The following is a 24,273-nucleotide window of genomic DNA, read 5'->3' as shown; positions in this document are numbered from 1 at the left end:
GCACCACCATAGCCAGCCAAACCACCACAACCCATCCCAAACCATCACCATAACCATCCAAACTGCCCCATTCCAAATCCCATAGCCGGCCAAACCATCACCACCACATCCTATTCCAAACCACCCCATTCCAAACCCAATATCAACCATAAAAAATCACACCATTTCAATAAGAAAATAAAAAAAACATAAAACAAAATACAAAAGCAAAAGCAAAAAACAAAATAAAAACTCTAGGGAGTGGGGGCTTAAATCGTTGTTGAAAGGTGAGAAATCAGAGACGGAAAGCATGGGGTTATTGGAGAGGGCTCTTTGATGAGTTAAATAGTGGGCTTGATGAAGATTTTTGGTGATGGGGTTGCCGAAAGAAGTTGGCGGAGTGCGACACTTGAGGTGAAGGGTGATGGTGAAAAAGGGAGTCAAGGTGGTCGGGGAGGTAGTGGGCTAGGATGGTGAGGCATTGGGGAGTCAGAAAATGGGGTAGGGGGCAATTTTCGTTGCTGAAAAGTTGCCAGAAAACTACTAGGGATGACTGGCGAACGATGAGCTAGTGCGGCTGGGGGTGATAGGGTTTTGATGAGGGTGGCAGGATGAAGCCGACGATAGTGGAGAGAAAAAGAAGAAGATGGGAGGAGGAGGCGTAATGAGCAAGAAATGGGAAGGGAAGAGTGAAAAAAAAAAAAAAAAAAAGAGAAAGACCAATTTGCTCCTTTAGTGTTAAAATAAAGGAAATTGTGTTAATTTAAAGGTCGGTATTTGGAATAAATGAAACCAGAGTATTACCTAAAGGTTTCGCTCAACCTTAGGTGGGAATATGTTGTTTAGTTGGGTTTGAAATTTTGAATGATAATACTAAAAAAGGATGGAAAAATTGTTCATTTAGACTGAAGATTCTCTTGACGAAAACAGGCGCAGAGAGCCAAAAATGAAAATTGAAGACTGAAGAGACAGCTTTCCTCTGTCTGAGGTATTCGCTTTCCTCTGTCTGAGGTATTCACTTTCCTTCCGACAAATGGGTAGCTCTGAATGCGCAAACACTTGGATTATGGTAGAAACTCGGCATGTGATGTTCTGGAAAATGTTCAAAATACCAGCTGGCACAGCCACACAAATAAAGAAAGAGCTCGATTGACAAACCATACTGAAGAAGAGATTGACTTGCATAATCTTTTATTATGTGCGACATATATTGATAAAAGTTACCACAGAATTAAGCTTGGCACTATTTCTTTTACGTGTTTATCTGTTAACATTTCTTGTACTCTTCAACTTTTAGCCTTTTGCTTTGTCTTGTCCGTCTCCGCGTCTCTTCTTGCCTCTCTCTTTCCCGTGATTTCGAGGAAAAAAATAAAAAAGCAAATCATGGCTGTTTTTGTTTCCGTATTTGTGTTATTCTCTTGAGAGGTGTGTATTTGTATATAAATAAATTTATGAAAAGAAAATGTATTCAATTCTTTTAATACATAAAAAGTACAATAATAATAAACTGCATAACAAATTCATTCTTTACATGTACAATTGATTTGCAGGGTTTGAACTTAATTTTAAGAGTAATACTACACTTACAAACACTTCTCATTACATTTCTCTAAAAACGTCACGTGTTAATTCGCAATTGATCAACTTGCATGGATTTCGTCTATCCAACAATGGATTCTGTTTGATCAAGCCAATTGCAAACTGCCACATGGGGTTAGTGAGAGATGTTTGTGAGACTAGTGTAATTTTAATGTCTACAGGAGGTGACCAATGAGTCTAGCGTCCGCACATTATCAACATGGAACAGATCTCTGTAACTGGGAGATGAGACTTATCTTGCACAAAGAATTCATGAACAGCTCCCTCAAGTTCAATCCAACTGCAACCTGGAATTTTCTTTAGGTTTCGTTCTTTCATTGTCGTCCTAACCCTTCTGACATCATTCCACATACCAAGACCGGCAAACATATTAGACAGAAGTACATAAGAACTTGAATTACTGGAATCCATCCCCATGAGATGCTTAGCCACAGGCTCACCAACAGTTAAGTTTTCATGATTTTGACAAGCACTAAGCAAAGTCCTCCAGATAACATCATTTGGCTCAATGGGCATGTCCTCGATTAATTTTCTAGCTTCTTCTATGTGCCCTGAGCGGCCAAGAATGTCAACCATGCATCCGTAATGTTGCAGCTTAGGCTCCATCTTATGAATTCTTCTCATCAGCTCAAAACACAAAATACCTTCCTTCACCAAGCCGGCATGGCCACAAGCATTTAACACTCCAATGAAGGTGATATCATCTGGTTCTATAAGCAACCTCTCCATCTCCATTAGCATATCAAAAGCCAATTCACCTAATCCATGAATGGCCAATCCATTGATCATAGCATTCCAATGATCAACAGTTTTTTTTTCTATATCCTCAAAAACAGAAATAGCATTTTCAATACTGCCACATTTAGAATACATGTCTATGAGAGCGACACCATGTTTCCCATTCAAAGAATATTCATTTTGTTCAAGATACCTATGTATAGCTATCCCTTTGTCAATATGTCCTAATTGTGCAATTGCTGACAGAATAACTAACAATGATGCAGGATCAGGACACAAATCACCCCCGCATTGCATATCATGAAAGATTCCTAAAGCTTCCATGCAATACCCGTTTTTAAGATAACCAGCCATCATGGCATTACACACAACAACATCTCTCTCAGGCATTTCATCAAACAAAGCCCTAGCAATATCAACCCTACCTATTTTTGCATACCCATCGATCATAGTAGCCCAACTAACCACATCTTTCTTTGGCATCTCATCAAACAAAGCCTGAGCATCATCCATTTTTCCACACTTTACACACCCATCAATCATACAGTTCCAAGAAATCAAGTCTCTTTCAGGCATTTTCTTAAACAGTGCCCGAGCAATATAGAGTCCGCCTTCCCACCGCGCGTAACCGCTAATCATTGAATTCCAAGATATCAAATTCTTCTCTTTCATAGGCATAGAATCGAAAATTTCGCGGGCCGAGTCAATTTTACCATACTTTACATACCCGTCAATCATTGAATTATATGAAACCGAGTCTCTAATACGCATTTTATCAAAAACTTGACGAGCAGATTCAAAACATCCACATTTCAAATACAATGCAATCAAACAATTTTGCAAGTATAAATCCGACCCAAATTTTATTTTCCTCAACAAGCCATGAATCTGCATTCCTTCCTTAACCAAACCAATCCGAGAGCACGCTTTCAAAACCAAAGACAATGAAAAATTATCAAAACAAACTCCATTTTCAAGCATTAAACAGAACACAGCCAAGGCTCGTCCTGGATGAAGCCCGTGAGAATAGGATTTGATTATAGCATTCCAAAGAAAAGGGTCCTCGTATTTTCTATAAATTCGAAAAGCGTGACGCGTGAAGAAAATATAACGTGCGAATTCAAGGAGAGGCGTGAACGATGAAGAAGAGAAAGTGGCCACGATTTTGGTAGTGAGAGTAGTGTTTTTGATTAATCCAGTTGTTATCATTCGCGCGTGGACCTGGTTCACATCGTTTAAGGCTTTGCATTTTCGGAGAAGAAGTAAAGTTTGGAGTGGAGAGTTCCATGGTTGATTGTAAGTCGCAAAGACGAGCATTAACTTATCTTCTTGCACAATCTCTTGATCCGGCTACTGTCTGGTTGAGTTTCCGTGTCAATTAATTGTAAAACGGGAAGTTTACATGAGCGTTTCGTTATGCAATAAAAGATAGGCCCAATTCGTCTCATCAGGTCCATTATACAAAAGGTCCGTCATAATGGTACTTCACATATCGTAGGCCCAGTTGAAGAACCTTTGATAATAAATATCCCTTTAACTTTTATTTTCATTTTTCAATATTTAAAATCAATGTACTGAAAACCGGACCGGACAATGACCTGTTCAAGGGTCCGGTTTGACCGGTTGGATCGGTCGGTTGGACATTAATTTATAAAATTACATTTTAGTCCCTAAAGGTTTGAAATTCATCAAAAACGCCCCTATAATACTTCCTTAAGGTTTGAAATCTATTTAAAACACCCCTGTCACGCGAAGATTCTGATGAGTGGTGGTGGCAGTGACGATCGACGGCCAATCGAAGTTGGAATCTTGGGGCTTTTGATGTGTAGGTGCCGGCGACTCTGGTGGTGGTGCTAGGGAGTTCCATCGACATCGAAACTCGCCGGAATCAACAAAAGAAATTCGACGTCGCGTAAACTTTAGGTGGACGGCGATCGACAAAGGCTGGACGACGATGACGACTGAAAATGGATGGGTTTGGTCATGGAGATGCTGTCACGTCGAATGGGGTTGTTTTCTCCGTCGAAAGATGCCGGAATCCGACAGGATTTAGTTGCGATTGGGCCGCGATTCGGCACTATTCCGACGGCCCAACTGCGGTCCAATCCGGTTTAAATCAAAATAACAGGTTTTTTTATATACCGGACCGGATTTGCCACCGGTTGCTGGTCAAACCGGTCTGACCGGGTGGTCCGGTCCGGTTTTCAGAACATTGTTTAAAATAAAATATAAAACGTCATTTTTAGTTTTTTACCACAAGATATGAAATAATATTATTCAACAAATAACAAAATAATATTTATTTAATATTTTTCAAATTTTATTTTAGCGTAAAACTCACGCGGTACGCTCTAAGAAACCGCGTTATTTTTTTTTTGAACGTTGGAAACCTAATGGATCGTTTATCAACCGACCTTGGGCTCCTATAAATATCACGTCGAATTCGCGGTCTTGTTATTCTTCCTCGAGTGGTGGATTTCTATCTCATGGGTAAGGGTAGTTTCTTGTATTATTTTTTTTTTCTTTTTGTTTTCATTCTTAAACAAATTCATTCCATGGGGAATTACCGCTACAAAGTAAAGTCTCTGTCATCAAGATTGAGGTCTTACACATGCCTGTATTAAAGAGGTATACCTCACCCTTTCTTGGTTAATCGATTTACATGTAGTTGCCCTTATTTTTAGACTGGGAATTTGGGCAAAATATGTAGCGGGTTCTAATTCAATTTTCATTCTTAAACAAATTCATTCCGGGGGAAATTACCGCTACAAAGTAAAGTCTCTGTCATCAAGATTGAGGTCTTACACAGCCTGTATTAAAGAGGTATACCTCACCCTTTCTTGGTTAATCGATTTGCATGTAGTTGCCCTAATTTTTGGACTGGGAATTTGGGCAAAATATGTAGATGGGTTCTAATTATATTATAAAAAACACATTAAGTTTGTTTTATTTTATTTATAATAGTATTTAAGTTTTTAATTTTATATTTACGCTTGGTCAGTGGCTAATAAAGTTAAATCCGAGGTTGTGTTGTCGAGTGTGGCTATCTTCTCTTCAATTTTTTCCCTGAATTTTGGTTGTTCGGTCTAAGTTTTGCTTTTTTCCAGTGTTTTTTTTTTTAGTTAAATGTTTTGATGATCTACATGTTTTCCGTTTGTCCATGGCGTTGAGGTTCTGATAGTTAAGTTTGGAGAAGCTGCTGCGCTGGGGTATGAACTTTGGGTAGTCAACAATGCTGTGACATTTAAGCATAATTTTTATGTATTATTTATTTATTTGTTTTGTTATTGGAGATACATTAGTACGTTGTTTATCACTTTTTATTTATGAGTTATTCTCCTGTTTAGTTTTTTAGAAGCTCATGAGCTTGTCTTCTGGTTGCAACACTAGAAACTAGATGGGTGATACTATTGTGTCTGTTCTTAGGGAACTATAGCATGTCTATATTAATCTGAGAATGATCGGTGATCATCTTTTCTTCTGTAATGTGCGTTAGGAAAATATTTTATTTGGGAAACATGAGAAGGAATTTGAAGTTTGCATTGCTAGGAGGTGTTCAAAAGCAGTAAGCCATCTCTCTGCTTGATATCTGGCATTTTATGGTGTTAGAATATGAGTGCTTAAGCTTGAGAGAAAATATGGCATGTTATATTAATCGAGAATGATCGGGTGATCTTTTCTTCGTAATGTGCGGTTAGGAAATAGTCTCTATTTGGGAAACATGAGAAGAATTTGAATGTTTGCATTGGCTAGGAGGTGTTCTAAAAGCAGTAAGCCATCTCTCTGTTTCTTATTCTGGCATTTTATTGGTGTTGAGAATTATGAGTGCCTTCATGCTTGAGAGAAATATGGCATGTCTATATAATCTGAGAATGATCGGTGATCATCTTTCTCTGTAATGTGCGGTTAGGAAAATATCTCTATTTGGGAAACATGAGAAGGAATTTGAATGTTGCATTGGCAGTAGGTGTTCTAAAAGCAGTAAGCCATCCTCTGTTTTTTATTCTGGAATTTTATGGTTTGAGGATTATGAGTATTCCTATGCTGTTGAGAGAAATATGGCCATTGTGACATTACTGGAGTAGTCTTTTTCTAGTATTGGCAATTTATTTCACCTCCTCTGTTATTAATAATTTGGTTGAGCTAACCTTGCCAGGACATCTTTTTCAATTGTTGATATTTGTGTAAGCCTTTTTGCTGCGGTTGATTTTGGGATATTTATTCCAAAGATTGGTTCTGCAACTGTTAATAGTTGAACTGTGAAGAGAGGAAGTATTCAAAGTTTGGAGCATTATTTTCTTATTGGATGGTATTTCCTTTCAGGACATGTGAGGAGGTGTTGGAATGTTGGGTAGCATTAGTTGTGGGACTTGCTCAAAATAGTGGCTACCTGCCTTGTTTGTTATGTTCATCTGGCCTTTCATCTAATTACATACTGCTGAGCATGGATAATGTAGAATTCAAGGAGACCTTCAAGTACGTAAGCAAAATGGCAGAAGCACATGTCAGGGAGTGGTTTGATTGCACTATTGACTCTGTTTTTTTCATATGTTTTTTTCATACGTAAGCAAAACAGAGTGGTTTGTTTGTTATGTTCATCTGGCCTTTCATCTAATTACATACTGCTGAGCATGGATAATGTAGAATTCAAGGAGACCTTCAAGTACGTAAGCAAAATGGCAGAAGCACATGTCAGGGAGTGGTTTGATTGCACTATTGACTCTGTTTTTTTCATATATTTTTTCTACTTTTGTCTGTTTCTGATCTAAGGTATAATTTGTAAATTTTTCCATCTTGGTGATGTCTCTTATGTGGTATGCCAGGGGGTGTGATATGTTCTTGAATTCCTATCACCTATTTTCGTTGCGCTAACCTTTTTACGATTTTAAACAGTGTCAGGTGGTATCGGTTTTATATTGCCTCTGTATTCATTAACATCTTTATTTTTCAATTCATTAATATTGAAATGTAACATTGCTTTGACATGTCTCCCTTGTAGTGTGGGTCAGTGGTTTTGCTGAGACAAGATCTCCTCTAGGAGTTACTTCGATGGTGTGAGTCATATCCTGGAATGGAAGGCAAATATGTGATATGTAGTCTTTTTTGGGACTATTTTTAAATTGGTTGTGCTGTTTATATCAAATTCTGCATTTATATTCTATGATATATTTTTAGCTGTACGTAAAGGAATATGTGAAGTGTGCAGAGGTCATTTTTATTGGATCAATATTTTGATCATAGTTAATAATGATTTTTTGTTTTATATCATCTCTTTTTGGATAAACAAATAGTTTGCGACTCTATCGTGCAATCCAGTATGATGATTGGTATAAGGCAGTTCTATTGAGGTTATTAGATGATTGTAATAATGTTGTGGTTCTCTATCTGTTTAACTTTTTGCAACTTTTATCTAGCTTTGTGAATCATTTTGGCCTTATTTTTTTAAACTTCTCAGGGAATTGGTGCCTAGAACGTTTATGGGGTGCCGTTATTGTTCCAAGTTCATTTCTTGGTATTTGCTTATTTTAAAGTCAGTGATGATGTACTGTAGTTTAGCCTTGGACTCCGGTAGATAGGTTTTACACCCTTTGGTTTTGGTTGAGTTATCATATTACTTTTCGATGCTGTTTTGAAAGTTTTGCTTTTTCACTTTCTATATGCTTTTCAAGAATTTATCGTAGGACCGCTGTGAAGAAAAAAGAGTTTGAGGATTTCCGTATTCAGGATGCACTACAAGTTTCAGGTGGGGGAGGTATTGATGGAATCCTTAGCAGTCAGGATACACTAATCCAAATCAGTTATTAAACACCTGAAGAGGGGGATAGACTGAAATATGGTTTGGGCATATTTATTCTTTTGCTGTTATTCATTCCACAGATTTGTTATCTGAGCAATATCATTTTTTATCATTGGTTTTGAGTTCTCCATTACTGGACTGAGAGTACCTTTTCCCACTTCTACTCTGCTTTTATAGTTTATTTTGGACTTTGTTTGATTTGAGTGTTCTCATTTTCAGGATCTGATGGATATTTGAGCAATTAAAGATGAGTCCATAGTTTATGGTGTGTGGTGTAAGGTCATCCCTTTATCCATTTAGCTACTTCAGCGATATTCTATGTGGTTTGGTAGTGTTGTTTATTGTCAATTAAACTATTTTACTGACGTTGTCTCCATTTGTTAAAGAGATTGCAATTTTCACTTGGGTGCCATTAAATCAGCTTTGATTTAAATGCTTTTGTGATTAACAACATTCATTACTGAAATGTTACCTTGAATAACATCTTTGTTTTTCATTTCATTAATGTTGAAATGTGATATTGCTTTGCAATGTCTCTTTGTAGTTTGGGTCAGTAGTTTTGGTGAGACGAGACCTCCTTTACGAGTTAGTATGATGATACAAGTCATATTCTGGAGTGGAAGGCAAATTTGTGATAAGTGGTCTTTTTTGGGATTTTTTTTTAGATTTGGTAGTGGTGTTTATGTCAAATTCTGCATTTATATTTGATGATACATTTTAGCTGTAGGGTTGGCGATGTACAGGAATATGTGCAGTGTGCAGAGGTAAATTTGACTGGTGTAAATTATGATCAATTATACACTTGATAATGATTTTTTTTGTGTACATCATCTGTTTTGGGTGAATTAATAGTTTGTTAGCATGACGATTGGTGGTAAGGCGGTTCCATTGAGGTTTTTTGAAGGTTGTAATAGTGTTTTTGTTATCTTTTTACTTTTTGCAGCTTTTATCTAGCCTTGTTAATCATTTCGGTCTTTTTTTTTTTTTCAACTTCTCAGGGAATTGGTGCCTAGAACATTTATGGGGTACCTTTATTGATCCATGTTCATTTCTTGGTATTTGCTTATTTTAAAGTCAGTGATGATGTACTGTAGTTTAGCCTTGGACTCCGAAGATAGGTTTTACACCCTTTGGTTTTGGTTGAGTTATCATATTACTTTTCGATGCTGTTTTGAAAGTTTGGCTTTTTCATTTTCTATATGCTTTTCAAGATTTTATCATAGGACCGCTGTGAAGAACGGGGAGTTTGAGGATTTCCGTATTCAGGATGCACTACAAGTTTCAGGTGGGGGAGATATTGATGGAATCATTAGCAGTCAGGATACACCAGTCCAAATTAGTTATTAAACACCTGAAGAGGGGGATAGACTGAAATATAGTTTGGGCATTTATTCTTTTACTGTTATTCATTCCACAGATTTGTTATCTGAAATGGTCTTGACATTTTTTTCTTTTTTTTTTTCTCTTTATATCTAATTAATTCCAACTTACAAAATATTTATGCTTGGGACCTCTGCAGATATTATAATTACTTTGGACATCAAGTGATGTTGTTGCTGTTTGCAGTTTGATCACATAGAAATCCTTCTTCCCTGCTTGTTAAGATCAATATCATTTTTTATCATTGGTTTTGAGTATCTCCGTTACTGGATTGAGAGTATTTTTTCACACATCTACTCTGCTTTTATAGTTTATTTTGGACTTTGTTTGATTTAAGTGTCCTTATTTTCAGGATGTGATGGATACTTGGGCAATTACTGATGGATACTTGGGCAATTAAAGATGGGTCCATAGTTTATGGTGTGTGGTGTAAGGTCATCCCTCAATCCGTTTAGCTACTTCAGCTATATTCTATGTGGTTTGGTACTGTTGTCTATCGTCAAATAAACTATTTTAGTAGGCTTTGTCTCCATTTGTTAAAGAGATTGCAATTTTCACTTGGGTGGCCATTAAATCAGCTTTGATTTAATTGCTTTTGTGATTAACATCATTCATTAGTGAAATGTTACTTTGATTGACATCTTTGTTTTTCATTTCATTAGTATTGAAATGTAATATTGCTTTGCAATGTGTCCTTGTAGTTTGGGTCAGTGGTTTTGGTGAGACGAGACCTCCTTTATGAGTTAGTATAATGATAAGTTAGTATAATGATACGAGTCATATCCTGGAGTGGAAGGCAAGTTTGTGATAAGTGGTATTTTTTGGGTTTATTTTTAGATTCGGTAGTGGTGTTTATATCAGATTCTGCATTTATATTCTATGATATATTTTAGCGGTAGGTTTGGTGATGTACAAGAATAAGTGCAGAGGTAAATTTGACCTGTAAATTTCGATCATTTATACATTTAATAATGATTTTTTTGGTGTACATCATTTGTTTTGGGTGAATTAATAGTTTGCTGGTATGATGATTATTTGGGAAACATGAGAAGGAATTTGAAGTTTTGCATGGCTAGGAGGTGTTCTAAAGCAGTAAGCCATCTCTCTGCTTCGATATTCTGGCATTTTATCGGTGTTAAGAATTATGAGTGCCTTAATGCTTGAGAGAATATGCATGTATATTAATATCAGAGAATGATCGGTGATCATCTTTTCTTCTGTAATGTGCGGTTAGAAAATATCTCTTTGGGAAACATGAGAAGGAATTTGAATGTTTGCATTGGCTAGGAGGTGTTCTAAAAGCATTAAGCCATCTCTCGTTTTCGTTATTCTGCATTTTATTGGTGTTGAGAATTATGAGTGCCTTCATGCTTGAGAGAAATATGGCATGTCTTATTAATCTGAGAATATGGCGTGATCATCTTTTCTCCTGTAATGTGCGGTTAGGAAAATATCTCTATTTGGGAAACATAGAAGGAATTTGAATGCTTGCATTGGCTAGTAGGTGTTCTAAAGCAGTAAGCCACTCTCTGTTTTATTCTGGAATTTTATTGGTGTGAGGATTATGAGTATTCCTTCATGCTTGAGAGAAATATGGCACTTGTGACATCAATGGAGTAGTCTTTTCTAGTATTGGCAATTTATTTCACCTCCTCTGTATTTAATATTGGTTGAGCTAACCTTGCCAGGCATCTTTTTCAATTGTTGTATTTGTGTAAGCCTTTTTGCTGCGGTTGATTTTGGGATTTTATTCCAAAGATTGGTTCTGCCAACTGTAATAGTTGAACTGTGAAGAGAGGAAGTATATCAAAGTCTTGGAAGCATTCTATTTCTTCATTGGTGGTATTTCCTTTCAGACATGTGAGAGTGTTGGAATGTTGGTAGCATTGTTGGGACTTCGCCAAAAATAGTGAGCTACCTGCCTTTGTTTGTTATGTTCATCTGCCTTTCATCTAATTACATACTGCTGAGCATGGATATGTAGAATTCAAGGAGACCTTCAAGTACGTAAGCAAAATGGCAGAAGCACATGTCAGGAGTGGTTTGATTGCACTATTGACTCTGTTTTTTTCATATGTTTTTTCTCATACGTAAGCAAAACAGAGTGGTTTGTTTGTTATTTTCATCTGGCCTTTCACTAATTACAACTGCTGAGCATGGATAATGTAGAATTCAAGGAGACCTTCAAGTACGTAAGCAAAATGGCAGAGCCACATGTCAGAGTGGTTTGATTGCACTATTGACTCTGTTTTTTTCATATATTTTTTCTACTTTTGTCTGTTTTCTGATCTAAGGTATAATTTGTAAATTTTTCCATCTTGGTGATGTCTCTTATTGTGTATGCCAGGGGGTGTATATGTTCTTGATTCCTATCACCTATTTTCGTTGCGCTAACCTTTTTACGATTTTAAACAGTGTCAGTGGTATCGGTTTTATATTGCCTCTGTATTCATTAACATCTTTATTTTTCAATTCATTAATATTGAAATGTAACATGCTTTGACTGTCTCCCCTTGTAGTGTGGGTCAGTGGTTTTGCTGAGACAAGACTCCTCTAGGAGTTACTTCGATGGTGTGAGTCATATCCTGGAATGGAAGGCAATATGTGATATGTAGTCTTTTTTGGGACTATTTTTAAATTGGTTGTGCTGTTTATATCAAATTCGGCATTTATATTCTATGATATATTTTTTAGCTGTACGTAAAGTATGTGAAGTGTGCAGAGGTCTTTTTATTGGATCAATATTTTGATCATAGTTAATAATGATTTTTGTTTTTATCATCTCTTTTTGGATAAACAATAGTTTGGCGACTCTATGTGCAATCCATTATGATGATTGGTATAAGGCAGTTCTATTGAGTTATTAGATGATTGTAATAATGTTGTGGTTCTCTATCTGTTAACTTTTTGCAACTTTTATCTAGCTTTGTGAATCATTTTGGCCTTATTTTTTTAAACTTCTCAGGGAATTGGTGCCTAGAACGTTTATGGGGTGCCGTTATTGTTCCAGTTCATTTCTTGGTATTTGCTTATTTTAAAGTCAGTGATGATGTACTGTAGTTTAGCCTTGGACTCCGGTTGATGGTTTACACCCTTTGGTTTTGTTGAGTTATCATATTACTTTTCGATGCTGTTTTGAAAGTTTTGCTTTTTCACTTTCTATATGCTTTTCAAGAATTTATCGTAGGACCGCTGTGAAGAACGGGGAGTTTGAGGATTTTCGTATTCAGATGCACTACAAGTTTCAGGTGGGGGAGGTATTGATGGAATCATTAGCAGTCAGGATCACCAATCCAAATCAGTTATTGAGTTTGAGATTTCCGGTCTTGTTATTCTTCCTCGAGTGGTGGATTTCTATCTCATGGGTAAGGGTAGTTTCTTGTATTATTTTTTTTTTCTTTTTGTTTTCATTCTTAAACAAATTCATTCCATGGGGAATTACCGCTACAAAGTAAAGTCTCTGTCATCAAGATTGAGGTCTTACACATGCCTGTATTAAAGAGGTATACCTCACCCTTTCTTGGTTAATCGATTTACATGTAGTTGCCCTTATTTTCAGCCTGGGAATTTGGGCAAAATATGTAGTGGGTTCTAATTCAATTTTCATTCTTAAACAAATTCATTCCGGGGTAAATTACCGCTACAAAGTAAAGTCCTCTGTCATCAAGATTGAGGTCTTACACAGCCTGTATTAAAGAGGTATACCTCACCCTTTCTTGGTTAATCGATTTGCATGTAGTTGCCCTAATTTTTGGACTGGGAATTTGGGCAAAATATGTAGATGGGTTCTAATTATATTATAAAAAACACATTAAGTTTGTTTTATTTTATTTATAATAGTATTTAAGTTTTTAATTTTATATTTACGCTTGGTCAGTGGCTAATAAAGTTAAATCCGAGGTTGTGTTGTGGAGCTGTGGATATCTTCTCTTTCAATTTTTTCCCTGAATTTTGGTTGTTCGGTCTAATGTTTTGCTTTTTTCCCAGTTTATTTACTTTTTAGTTAAATGTTATGATGATCTTACATGTTTTCTCGTTTGTTCCATGGCGTTGAGGGCTTCTGATAGTATAAGTTGGGAGAAGCTGCTGCGCTGTGGGTATGAACTGTTGGGTAGTCAACAATGCTCGTGACATTTAAGCATAATTTTATTGTATTTTATTTATTTATTTGTTTTTGTTATTGGAGATAACATTAGTACGTTTGTTGTATCACTTTTTATTTATGAGTTATTCTCCTGTTTAGTTTTTTAGAAGCTCATGATGGCTTGTCTTCTGGTTGACAACACATCAGAAACTAGATGGGTGATACTATTGTGTCTGTTCTTAGGGAACTATAGCATGTCTATATTAATCTGAGAATGATCGGTGATCATCTTTTCTTCTGTAATGTGCGGTTAGGAAAATATTTTNGGTATGATGATTGGTCTAAGGTGGTTCCATTGAGGTTATTTGAAGGTTGTAATAGTGTTTTGGTTATCTTTTTATTGTTTGCAGCTTTTATCCAACCTTGTGAATCATTTCGCTCTTTTTTTTTCCAACTTCTAAGGGAATTGGTGCCTAGAGCCTTTATGGGGTATTGTTATTGTTCCATGTTCATTTCTTTGTATTTGCTTATTTTAAGTCAGTGTTGATGTACTGTAGTTTAGCCTTGGACTCCGGTAGACAGGTTTAACACTCATTGGTTTTGGTTGAGTTATCATATTACTTTTTGATGCTATTTTGGAAATTTTGCTTTGTCATTTTCCATATGCTTTTCAAGATTTTATCGTAGGACCGCTGTGAAGAACGAGGAGTTTGAGGACTTCCTTAATTGGGATGCGGTACAAGTTTCAGGTGGGGGAGGTATTTGATGGAATCCTTACAAGTGAGGAGATACCAAGCCAAATTATTTATTGAACACCGTAAAAGGAGGATAGACTGGAACATAATAGCTTGGCCATTTGTTCTTTTGGTGTTAATCATTCCACAGATTTGTAATCTGACATCGACTTGACATATTATTTTTTTATTTTTCTTTATCTCTTATTAATTCCAGCTTACAAAATATTTATGCATGGGACTTCTGCAGATATTATCATTACTTAGAGCATTTAGGGATGTTGTTGCTGTTTGCGGTTTGATCACACAGAAATTCTCCTTCGCTCCCTGTTATGAGTAGTATCACTTTTTATCATTGGTTTTGAGTATCTCCGTTGCGGGACTGAGAGTATTTTTTCTCACTTCTACTCTGCTTTTATAGTTTATTTTAGACTTTGTTTGATTTCAGTGTCCTCATTTTCAGGATCTGATGGATACTTGGGAATTAAAGATGAGTCCATTGTTTATGGTGTGTGGTGTGTGGTGTAGGGTCATCCCTCTATCCGTTTAGCTACTTTAGCAATATTTTGTGTGGTTTTGTAGTGTTGTCTATTGTCAAATAAACTATTTTACTATGTCTCCATTTTTTAAAGAGATTGCAATTTTCACTTGGGTGCCATTAAATCAGCTTTGATTTAAAATTTAAATGCTTTTCCGATTAACAACATTCATTAGTGAAATGTTATTTTGATTAACATCTTTGTTTTTCATTTCATTGATGTTGAAATGTAATATTGCTTTGTAATGTCTCTTTGTAGTTTGGGTCAGTGGTTTTGGTGAAACGAGACCTCCTTTACGGTTTAGTATGATGATACGAGTCATATCCTTGAGTGGAAGGCAAATTTATGATAAGTGGTCTTTTTTGGGATTTCTTTTGGATTCGGTGGTAGTGTTTTATATCAAACTCTGCGTTTATATTCTATGATATATCTTAGTTGTGGGGTTGACGATGTACAGGAATATGTGCAGTGTGCAGAGGTAAATTTGACTGGTGTAAATTATGATCAATTATACATTTGATAATGATTTTTTTTGTGTCCATCATCTGTTTTGGGGAATTAATAGTTTGCTAGCATGACGTTGGTGTAAGGCGGTTCCACTGAGGTTATTTGAAGGTTGTAATAGTGTTTTGGTTATCTTTTTCTTTTTGCAGCTTTTATCTAGCCTTGTTTTTTTTTTTTTTTTTTTTTTTGAAATTTCTCAGGTAATGGGTGCCTAGAATGTTTACGGGGTGCTATTATTGGTCCTTGTTCATTTCTTGGTATTTGCTTATTTTAAGGTCAGTGATGATATACTGTAGTTTAGCCTTGGACTCTGGTAGACAGATTTTACACCCTTTGGTTTTGGTTGAGTTATCATATTACTTTTCGATGCTGTTTTGAAAGTTTGACTTTTTCATTTTCCATATGCTTTTCAAGATTTTATCATAGGACCGCTGTGAAGAACAGGGAGTTTGAGGATTTCCGTATTTTGGATGAGGTACAAGTTTCAGGTGGGGGAGGTATCGATGGAATCCTTAGCAGTCAGGAGACACCAGTCCAAATTAGTTATTAAACACCTGAAGAGGGGGATAGACTGAAATAAAGTTTGGCCATTTATTCTGTTGCTGTTATTCATTTCACAGATTTGTTATCTGACATGGTCTTGACATTTTATTTTTTTATTTTTTCTTTATCTCTTATTAATTCCAGCTTACAAAATATTTATGCTTGGGGCTTCTGCAGATATTATAATTACTTAGGGCATAAAGTGATGTTGTTGTTTGTGCGGTTTGATCACACAGAAATCCTCCTTCCCCCCTTGTTATGATCAATATCATTTTTGATCATTGGTTTTGAGTATCTCCGTTACTGGACTGAGAGTATTTTTCCCCACTTCTGCTCTGCTTTTATAGTTTATTTAACACTTTGTTTGATTTGAGTGTCCTCGTTTTCAGGATGTGATGGATACTTGGGCAATTAAAGATAAGTCCATAGTTTATGGTGTGTGGTGTAAAGTCATCCCTCTATCCGTTTAGCTACTTCGGCTATATTCTATGTGGTTTGGTATTGTTGTCTATCGTCAAATAAACTATTTTACTGTCTTTGTCTCCATTCATTAAAGAGATTGCAATTTTCACTTAGGTGCATTAAATCAGCTTTGATTTAATTGCTTTTGTGATTAACATCATTCATTAGTGAAATGTTACTTTGATTAACATCTTTGTTTTTCATTTCATTAATATTGAAATGTAATATTGCTTTGCAATGTCTCCTTGTAGTTTGGGTCAGTGGTTTTGGTGAGGCGAGACCTCCTTTATGAGTTAGTATGATGATACGAATCATATCCCGGAGTGGAAGGCAAATTTGTGATAAGTGGTACTTTTTTGGGATTATTTTTAGATTCGGTAGTGGCGTTTATATCAAATTCTGCATTTATATTCTATGATATATTTTAGCTGTAGGGTTGGCGATGTATAAGAATATGTGCAGTGTGCGGAGGTAAATTTGACTGGTGTAAATTACGATCAATTATACACTTGATAATGATTTTTTGGTGTACATCCTTTGTTTTGGGTAATCACGAGTTTTCTGGCATGATGATTGGACTAAGGTGGTTTCCATTGAGGTTACTAATGTTGTAATAGTGTTTTTGTTTATCTTTTTTATTGTTTGCAACGCTTTCTCCGGCCTTTGTGAATCATTCGTCTTTTTTTTCCAACTCTCAGGGATTGGTTCTAAGTGTTTATGGTGCTGTTATGGTTGCCCGGTTCATTTCTTTGTATTTGCTTATTTTAAGGCAGTGTTGATGAAGGTTGATCACTGAAATAAAGTTTGCCATTTATTCTGTTGCTGTATTCATTTCACAGATTTGTTATCTGACATGGTCTTGACATTTTATTTTTTTATTTTTTCTTTATCTCTTTTTAATTCCAGCTTACAAAATATTTAGCTTGGGCTTCTGCAGATATTATAATTACTTAGGGCATAAAGTGATGTTGTTGTTTGTGCGGTTTGATCACACAGAAATCCTCCTTCCCCCCTTGTTATGATCAATATCATTTTTGATCATTGGTTTTGAGTATCTCCGTTACTGGACTGAAGTATTTTTTCCCCACTTCTCTCTGCTTTTATAGTTTATTTAACACTTTGTTTGATTTGTGTCCTCTTTTCAGGTATGGATACTTGGGCAATTAAAGATAGTCCATAGTTTATGGTGTGTGGTGTAAGTCATCCCTCTATCCGTTTAGCTACTTCGGCTTATTCTATGTGGTTTGGTATTTGTGCTATGTCAAATACTATTTTATTGTCTTGTCTCCATTCTTAAGAGATTGCAATTTTCACTTAGGTGCATTAAATCAGCTTTGATTTAATTGCTGTGTGATTACATCATTCATTGTGAAATGTTACTTTGATTAACATCTTTGTTTTTCATTTCATTTTTGAAATGTAATATTGCTTTGCAATGTCTCCTTGTAGTTTGGGTCATGGTTTTGGGAGGCGAGAGATTGTATGATGATACGAATCATATCCGGATGGAAGCAAATTTGTGATAAGTGGTACTTTTTTGGGATTATTTTTGATTCAGTAGTGGTGTTTATATCAAAATCTGCATTGATATTCTATGATATATTTTAGCTGTAGGGTTGGCGATGTACAAGAATAAGTGCAGTGTGCATAGGTAAATTTGTCTTGTAAATTGCGATCAATTATACATTTAATAATTATTATTTTGGTGTACATCATCTGTTTTGGGTGAATTAATTGTTTTCTAGTATTATGATCGGTGTAAAGCGGTTCCATTGAGGTTATTTGAAGGTTGTAATAGTGTTTTGGTTATCTTTTTACTGTTTTCAGCTTTTGTCCAGCCTTGTGAATCATTTCGGTCTTTTTTTTTTTTTTTTTTTTTTTTTCAACTTCTCAGGGAATTGGTCCCTAGAACGTTTATGGGGTGCTGTTATTATTCCATGTTCATTTCTTGGTATTTGCTTATTTTAAGTCAGTGATGTACTGTAGTTTAGCCTTGGGCTTCTGGTAGACAGGTTTTACACCCTTTGGTTTTGGTTCAGTTATAATATTACTTTTTGATGTTGTTTTGGAAGTTCTGCTTTTTCATTTTCTATCTGTTTTAAGATTTCATCGTAGGACCGCTGTGAAGAATGGGGAGTTTGAGGATTTCCTTATTCAGGATGCAGTTCAAGTTTTAGGTGGGGGATGTATTTGATGGAATCCTTGCAAGTCCGGAGACACCAATCCAAATTATTTATTGAACACCCTAAGAAGAGGATAGACTAAATATAGTTTGGCCATTTATTCTTTTGCTTTTTATCATTCCGCAGATTTGTTATCTGACATGGTCTTGAAATTTTATTTTTTTATTTTTTCTTTATCTCTTATTAATTCCAGCTTACAAAATATTTATGCTTGGGACTTCTGCAGATATGATAATTACTTAAGAGCATTTAGTGATGTTGTGGCTGTTTGCGGTTTGATCACATAGAAATCTTCCTTCCTTCCTTGTTATGAGCAGTATCATTTTTTATCATTGGTTTTGAGTATCTCCGTTGCTGAACTGAGTATTTTTTTCCACTTCTACTCTGCTTTTATAGTTTATTTAAGACTTTGTTTGATTTGAGTGTCCTCATTTTCAGGATGTGATGGATACCTGGGCAATTAAAAATGAGTCCATAGTTTATGGTGTGTGGTGTAAGGTCCTCCCTCTATCTGTGTAGCTATTTCAGCGATATTCTATGTGGTTTCGTAGTGTTGTCTATCGTCAAATAAACAATTTTACTGTCTTTGTCTCCATTCATTAAAGAGATTTCAATTTTCACTTGGGTGCCATCATTAGTCGAAACTAAATTAACGAAAACACTAATTGTAGTAAGTAATCACTTTACAATGAAACTAATTGTAGAAACAAAAAGTAAAGTAATTATAAGTAACGTAATATTGCTTTGCATTGTGTCCTTGTAGTTTGGGTCAGTGGTTTTGGTGAGACGAGACCTCCTTTACGAGTTAGTATGATGATACGAGTCATATCCTGGAGTGGAAGGCAAATTTGTGATAAGTGGTCTTTTTTGGGATTATTTTTAGATTCGGTAGTGGTGTTTATATCAAAATCTGCATTGATATTCTATGATATATTTTAGCTGTAGGGTTGGCGATGTACAAGAATAAGTGCAGTGTGCATAGGTAAATTTGTCTTGTAAATTGTGATCAATTATACATTTAATAATTATTATTTTGGTGTACATCATCTGTTTTGGGTGAATTAATTGTTTTCTAGTATTATGATCGGTGTAAAGCGGTTCCAGTGAGGTTATTTGAAGGTTGTAATAGTGTTTTGGTTATCTTTTTACTGTTTTCAGCTTTTGTCCAGCCTTGTGAATCATTTCGGTCTTTTTTATTTCAACTTCTCAGGGAATTGGTGCCTAGAACGTTTATAGGGTGCTGTTACTGTTCCTGTTTCATTTCTTGGTATTTGCTTTTTTTAAGTCAGTGATGATGTTCTGTGGTTTAGCCTTTACACCCATTTGTTTTGGTTGAGTTAGCATATTACTTTTTTATGCTTTTTTGGAAGTTTTGCTTTTTCATTTTCTATATGCTTTTCAAGATTTTATCATAGGATCGCTGTGAAGAACGAGGAGTTTGTGGATTTCCTTATTCAGGATGCGATACAAGTTTCAGGTGGCGGAGGTATTTGATGGAATCCTTACAAGTCAGGAGATACCAAGCCAAATTATTTATTGAACACCCTAAGATGAGGATATACTGAAATATAGTTTGGCCATTTATTGTTTTGGTGTTAATCATTCCACATATTCGTTATCTGATATGGTCTTGACAGTTTATTTTTTCTTTGTCTCTTATTAATTCTAGCTTACAAAATATATATGCTTGGGACGTCTGCAGGTATTATAATTGCTTAAGAGTTTTTAGTGATGTTATTGCTGTTTGATCACATAGAAATCCTCCTTCTCCCCTCTTTGTTAACAATATAAATTTTTTTTCACTGATTTTGAGTGTTTCCGTTGCTGGACTGAGAGTATTTTTTCCCACTTTCGCTCTGCTTTTATAGTTTATTTTAGACTTTGTCTTATTTGAGTGTCGTCATTTTCCGGATCTGATGGATAATTGGGCAAATAAAGATGAGTCCACAGTTTATGGTGTGTGGTGTAAGGTCATCTCTTTCCATTTAGCTTCTTCAGCGATATTCTATGTGGTCTGGTAGTGTTGTCTATCGTCAAATAAACTATTTTACTGACTGTCCCCATTCGTTAAAGAGATTGCAATTTTCACTTGGGTGTCATTAAATCAGCTTTGATTTAAATGCTTTTGTGATTAACAACATTCATTAGTGCAATGTTACTTTGATTAATGTCTTTGTTTTTCGTTTCGTTAATATTGAAATGTAATATTGCTTTGCAATGTCTCCTTTTAGTTTGGGTCAATGGTTTTGGTGAGACGAGATCTCCTTTACGAGATAGTATGATGATATGAGTCATATCCTCTAATGGAAGTCGTATCCGTATTCATTTCTTTATATTTGCTTATTTTTAAGTCAGTGATGTTGTACTGTAGGTTAGCCTTGGACTCTGGTAGACAGGTTTTACACCCTTTGATTTTGGTTGAGTTATCGTATTACTTTTTTATGCTTTTTTAAAGTTTTGCTTTTTAATTTTCTATATGGTTTTCAAGATTTTATTGTAGGACCGCTTTGAAGAACGGGGAGTTTGAGGATTTCCGTATTCGGGATGTGGTACAAGTTTCATGTGGAGGAGGTATTTGATGGAATCCTTGCAGGTCAAGGATAGCATGCCAAATTATTTATTGAACATCTGAAGAGGAGGATAGGCTGAAACTTTTTTGGGCCATTTATTCTTTTGGTGCTCTAATCGTTCCACGTATTCGGTATCTGATATGGTTTAGCATTTTATTTTTTATTTTTCTTTATCTCTGCAGATATTATAATTAGAGCATTTAGTGATGTTGTTGCTGTTTGCAGTTTGAGCACATAGAAATCCTCCTTCACCCTTTTTTTTTAGCAATATCATTTTTCGCCATTGGTTTTGACTTTTGAGTTTTTCCGTGTTGTTGATCTGGGTAATTTTCCCCACTTCTAATGTGCATAGTTTATATTACACTTTCTTTGATTCGAGTATCCTCTTTTCTAGGATCTGATGCATGCGTACTTGGGCAATTAAAGATAAGTACATAGTTTATATTAGAGACTTTTTTTTTTCTTCATTTTTTCTACTTTTGTCTGCTTGTTATATATGGTTTTAATTTGTGGTTTTTCCATCTTTGTGATGTCTCATGTGATCGGCTAGTGGGGGTGATATGTTCTTGAATATATTATAACTATTTTTGTTGTGCTTGCTTTTCTGAACTTCTGTTGCTTTTTTCTTGGGAGGCACTGAGCTGACTTTGTTATAGGGGTATAATGTTTTCATTTAATCTTGTTTTGTACTCCTTAGAGAAACTAAGCTTTTATTAGAGGAACTAACTTTTACTAGGTGGGCAGTAGCTTTTTCAGTTATTGCATTGAAAAGAAGTTAGTTTATTTCGTCATTGTTTTGGTTTATAATTTCAAGCATTGTCAGGTGCATGTATTCATAAACGTCTTTGTTTTCCACTACACTAATATTGAATTGTAATATTGCTTTGCAAATGTCTTCTTGTAGTTTGAATCAGTGGTTTCGATGAGGTGAGATTTGATGATCTGATTATCTTTACATTTGATTATGCTGTTTATATCAAATTCTGCATTTATATTCAAAGATATATTTTTTCAGTATTATAATTGTGCATTTAATAATGATTTTTTGTTTTGCATCAAGTCTTTTTGGGTGTTTGCTTGTCTGCCTTGCAATGCAGTTTGATGATTGGTGTAAGGCTTTGCAAGGGAGGTCTGAGGTTATTTGGAGGTTGTGATAGACTAATAGTGTATCGATTCTCTCTATATTTTACTTTTAAAGCTTTTATCTATTTGTGTGAATCATTTGGAATTTTTTTTTTCAACGTCTCAGGGAAATTATGCCTAGAAGTTTCTGGGGTGGTGTTATTGTTGGATGTTGGTTCCTCGGTATTTGCTTATTTAAAGCCAGTCATGTGTATTGCAGTTTAGCCTTGGAGTTTGGTAGACTAAACCCTTTGGTTTTGGTTGACTTATCATCTTCCTTTGTGATGGAATCCTTGCAGGTCTGGCGATACCCAAGCCAAATTAATTATTGAATGCCTGCAGAGGAGAATAGGCTTAAATTTTGTTTTAACCATTATTTCTTTTGGTGTTAATCATTTAGGGATTTCATGTCTGATATGGTTTTGACATTTCATTTTTTGTTTTTCTTAATCTATTATGAGGGTGTTTGTTTAAGCTTATAAGTTAGTTAAACTAGCTTATAAGCTGGTCAAACTAGCTTATAAGTTCTAAAATTAAGTTGACCTGTTTGTTTATAACTTTTTTGAGCTTATAAGCTAAAAAAAACAAGTTAGGGGGAAGATACTTTTTTTTTTTTTTTATAAGCTAGTTTAACCAAGTATATTATTATATTATTCTTGTTTAATTTTAAAATTTCATAGTATACTGTTATTTAATGTAGTACTATTTTTAGTTATTTTATAATAAAATATATTTATAAGTCACATTTTATCAAACACGTCAACTACTTATTAGTCACTTATAAGTATTTTAACCAAACACGTAATTGCTTAAAATTTCAATAAGCACTTGTTGCAATTTTTATAAGCTCAAACAAACATCCCCTAAGTTGATCTGTTTGTTTATAACTTTTTAAGCTTATAGCAAAAAAAATACAAGTTCGGGGGGGAGATGCTTTTTTTTTTTTGGTTGCCTATAAGCTAGTTTGACCAATATAACTACATTATACTTATTTAATTTATACCATTGTTTAATATAGTACATTTTTTAGTTATTTTATAATAAAATGTATTTATAAGCCACATTTTACTAAACATGTCAACTATTTATCAGTCATTTAAATTCTTTAACCAAACACGAATTGTTTAAAATTTCAAATGCTTATAAGCTAATTTTTATAACTCAGACAAACACCCCATATGAATCCATGCTAACAAAATATTTATTCATGGGACTTCTGTGGATATTATAAAGAGCATTTAGCGAGTTGTTGCTGTTTGCAGCTTATAACATAGAGCTACTCTTCACCTCCTTTTATGAGCAGTATCATTTTTGTTCATTGGTTGGAATCTAAATTATATTACTAAATGACTCTCCTAGAGGATAAGCCGAAATTTTGTTGTGCCTTTATTCTCTTGGTGTTAAATAGTCCATGATTTGATGTCTAATATGGTTTTGACATTTTATTTTTGTTTATTAGTTTTCTAATCTCTTATATTCCAGCTAAGAAAATATTTATGCTTGGGACCTCTTGCGATATTATAAAGAGCATTTAGTGATGTTGCTGTTTGTGGTTCGAAATCATGAGGTCCTCTTTCACCCCTTGTTATAGAAGCGAAATCATTTTGGTTCATTAGTTGGAGTTTTTCTTTAGTGCTGCTCTAGGAGCATTTTTTTCCCACTACTCTGTTTTTTATAGTTTTTTTAGACTGTTTGAGTGAGTGTCCTGCGAGTCTGGTATCATCTAATGAAATATTTTACTAACTTTCTCTCCGTTTGTTAACTAGATTTCAGTTCACTTGGGTACCTTGAAATCAGCTTTGATTCAAATGCTACTGTGATTAACTACATTCATTAATCAAATGTTATTGCGTTAACTCCATTATTATTTTAGCTGCATCCTCTTTTCTAAATCAGGGGAGTTGTAGGGATGCATGTCTCTATCACTGGGAGGAGGTGTTAAGATGCATGTTTGTGTTCAAAATGCTGGCAGAATTCAAAAAATCGTATGCTATCTTTTTTTGGGATGGTGTTAAACATGGAAATATGGCTTTCGCCTA

General features: G+C 35.1%; 1 protein-coding gene across 1 annotated transcript; it reads right to left on the bottom strand.

Annotated features, from left to right (window-relative positions):
- Positions 1-1,755: 1,755 nt before the first annotated feature.
- LOC116128077 (pentatricopeptide repeat-containing protein At2g45350, chloroplastic) lies at positions 1,756-3,682 on the bottom strand. The gene has a single exon (XM_031413743.1). The coding sequence runs from the start codon at positions 3,631-3,633 to the stop codon at positions 1,756-1,758; it is 1,878 nt and encodes a 625-aa protein (XP_031269603.1). The 5' UTR covers positions 3,634-3,682.
- Positions 3,683-24,273: the final 20,591 nt, after the last annotated feature.

The sequence above is a fragment of the Pistacia vera genome, unplaced genomic scaffold (assembly GCF_008641045.1).
Source record: "Pistacia vera cultivar Batoury unplaced genomic scaffold, PisVer_v2 Contig197, whole genome shotgun sequence".
NCBI lineage: Eukaryota > Viridiplantae > Streptophyta > Magnoliopsida > Sapindales > Anacardiaceae > Pistacia > Pistacia vera.
The sequence above is the reverse complement of the archived record's forward strand: the minus strand, read 5'-3'. Positions and strand labels throughout refer to the sequence as shown.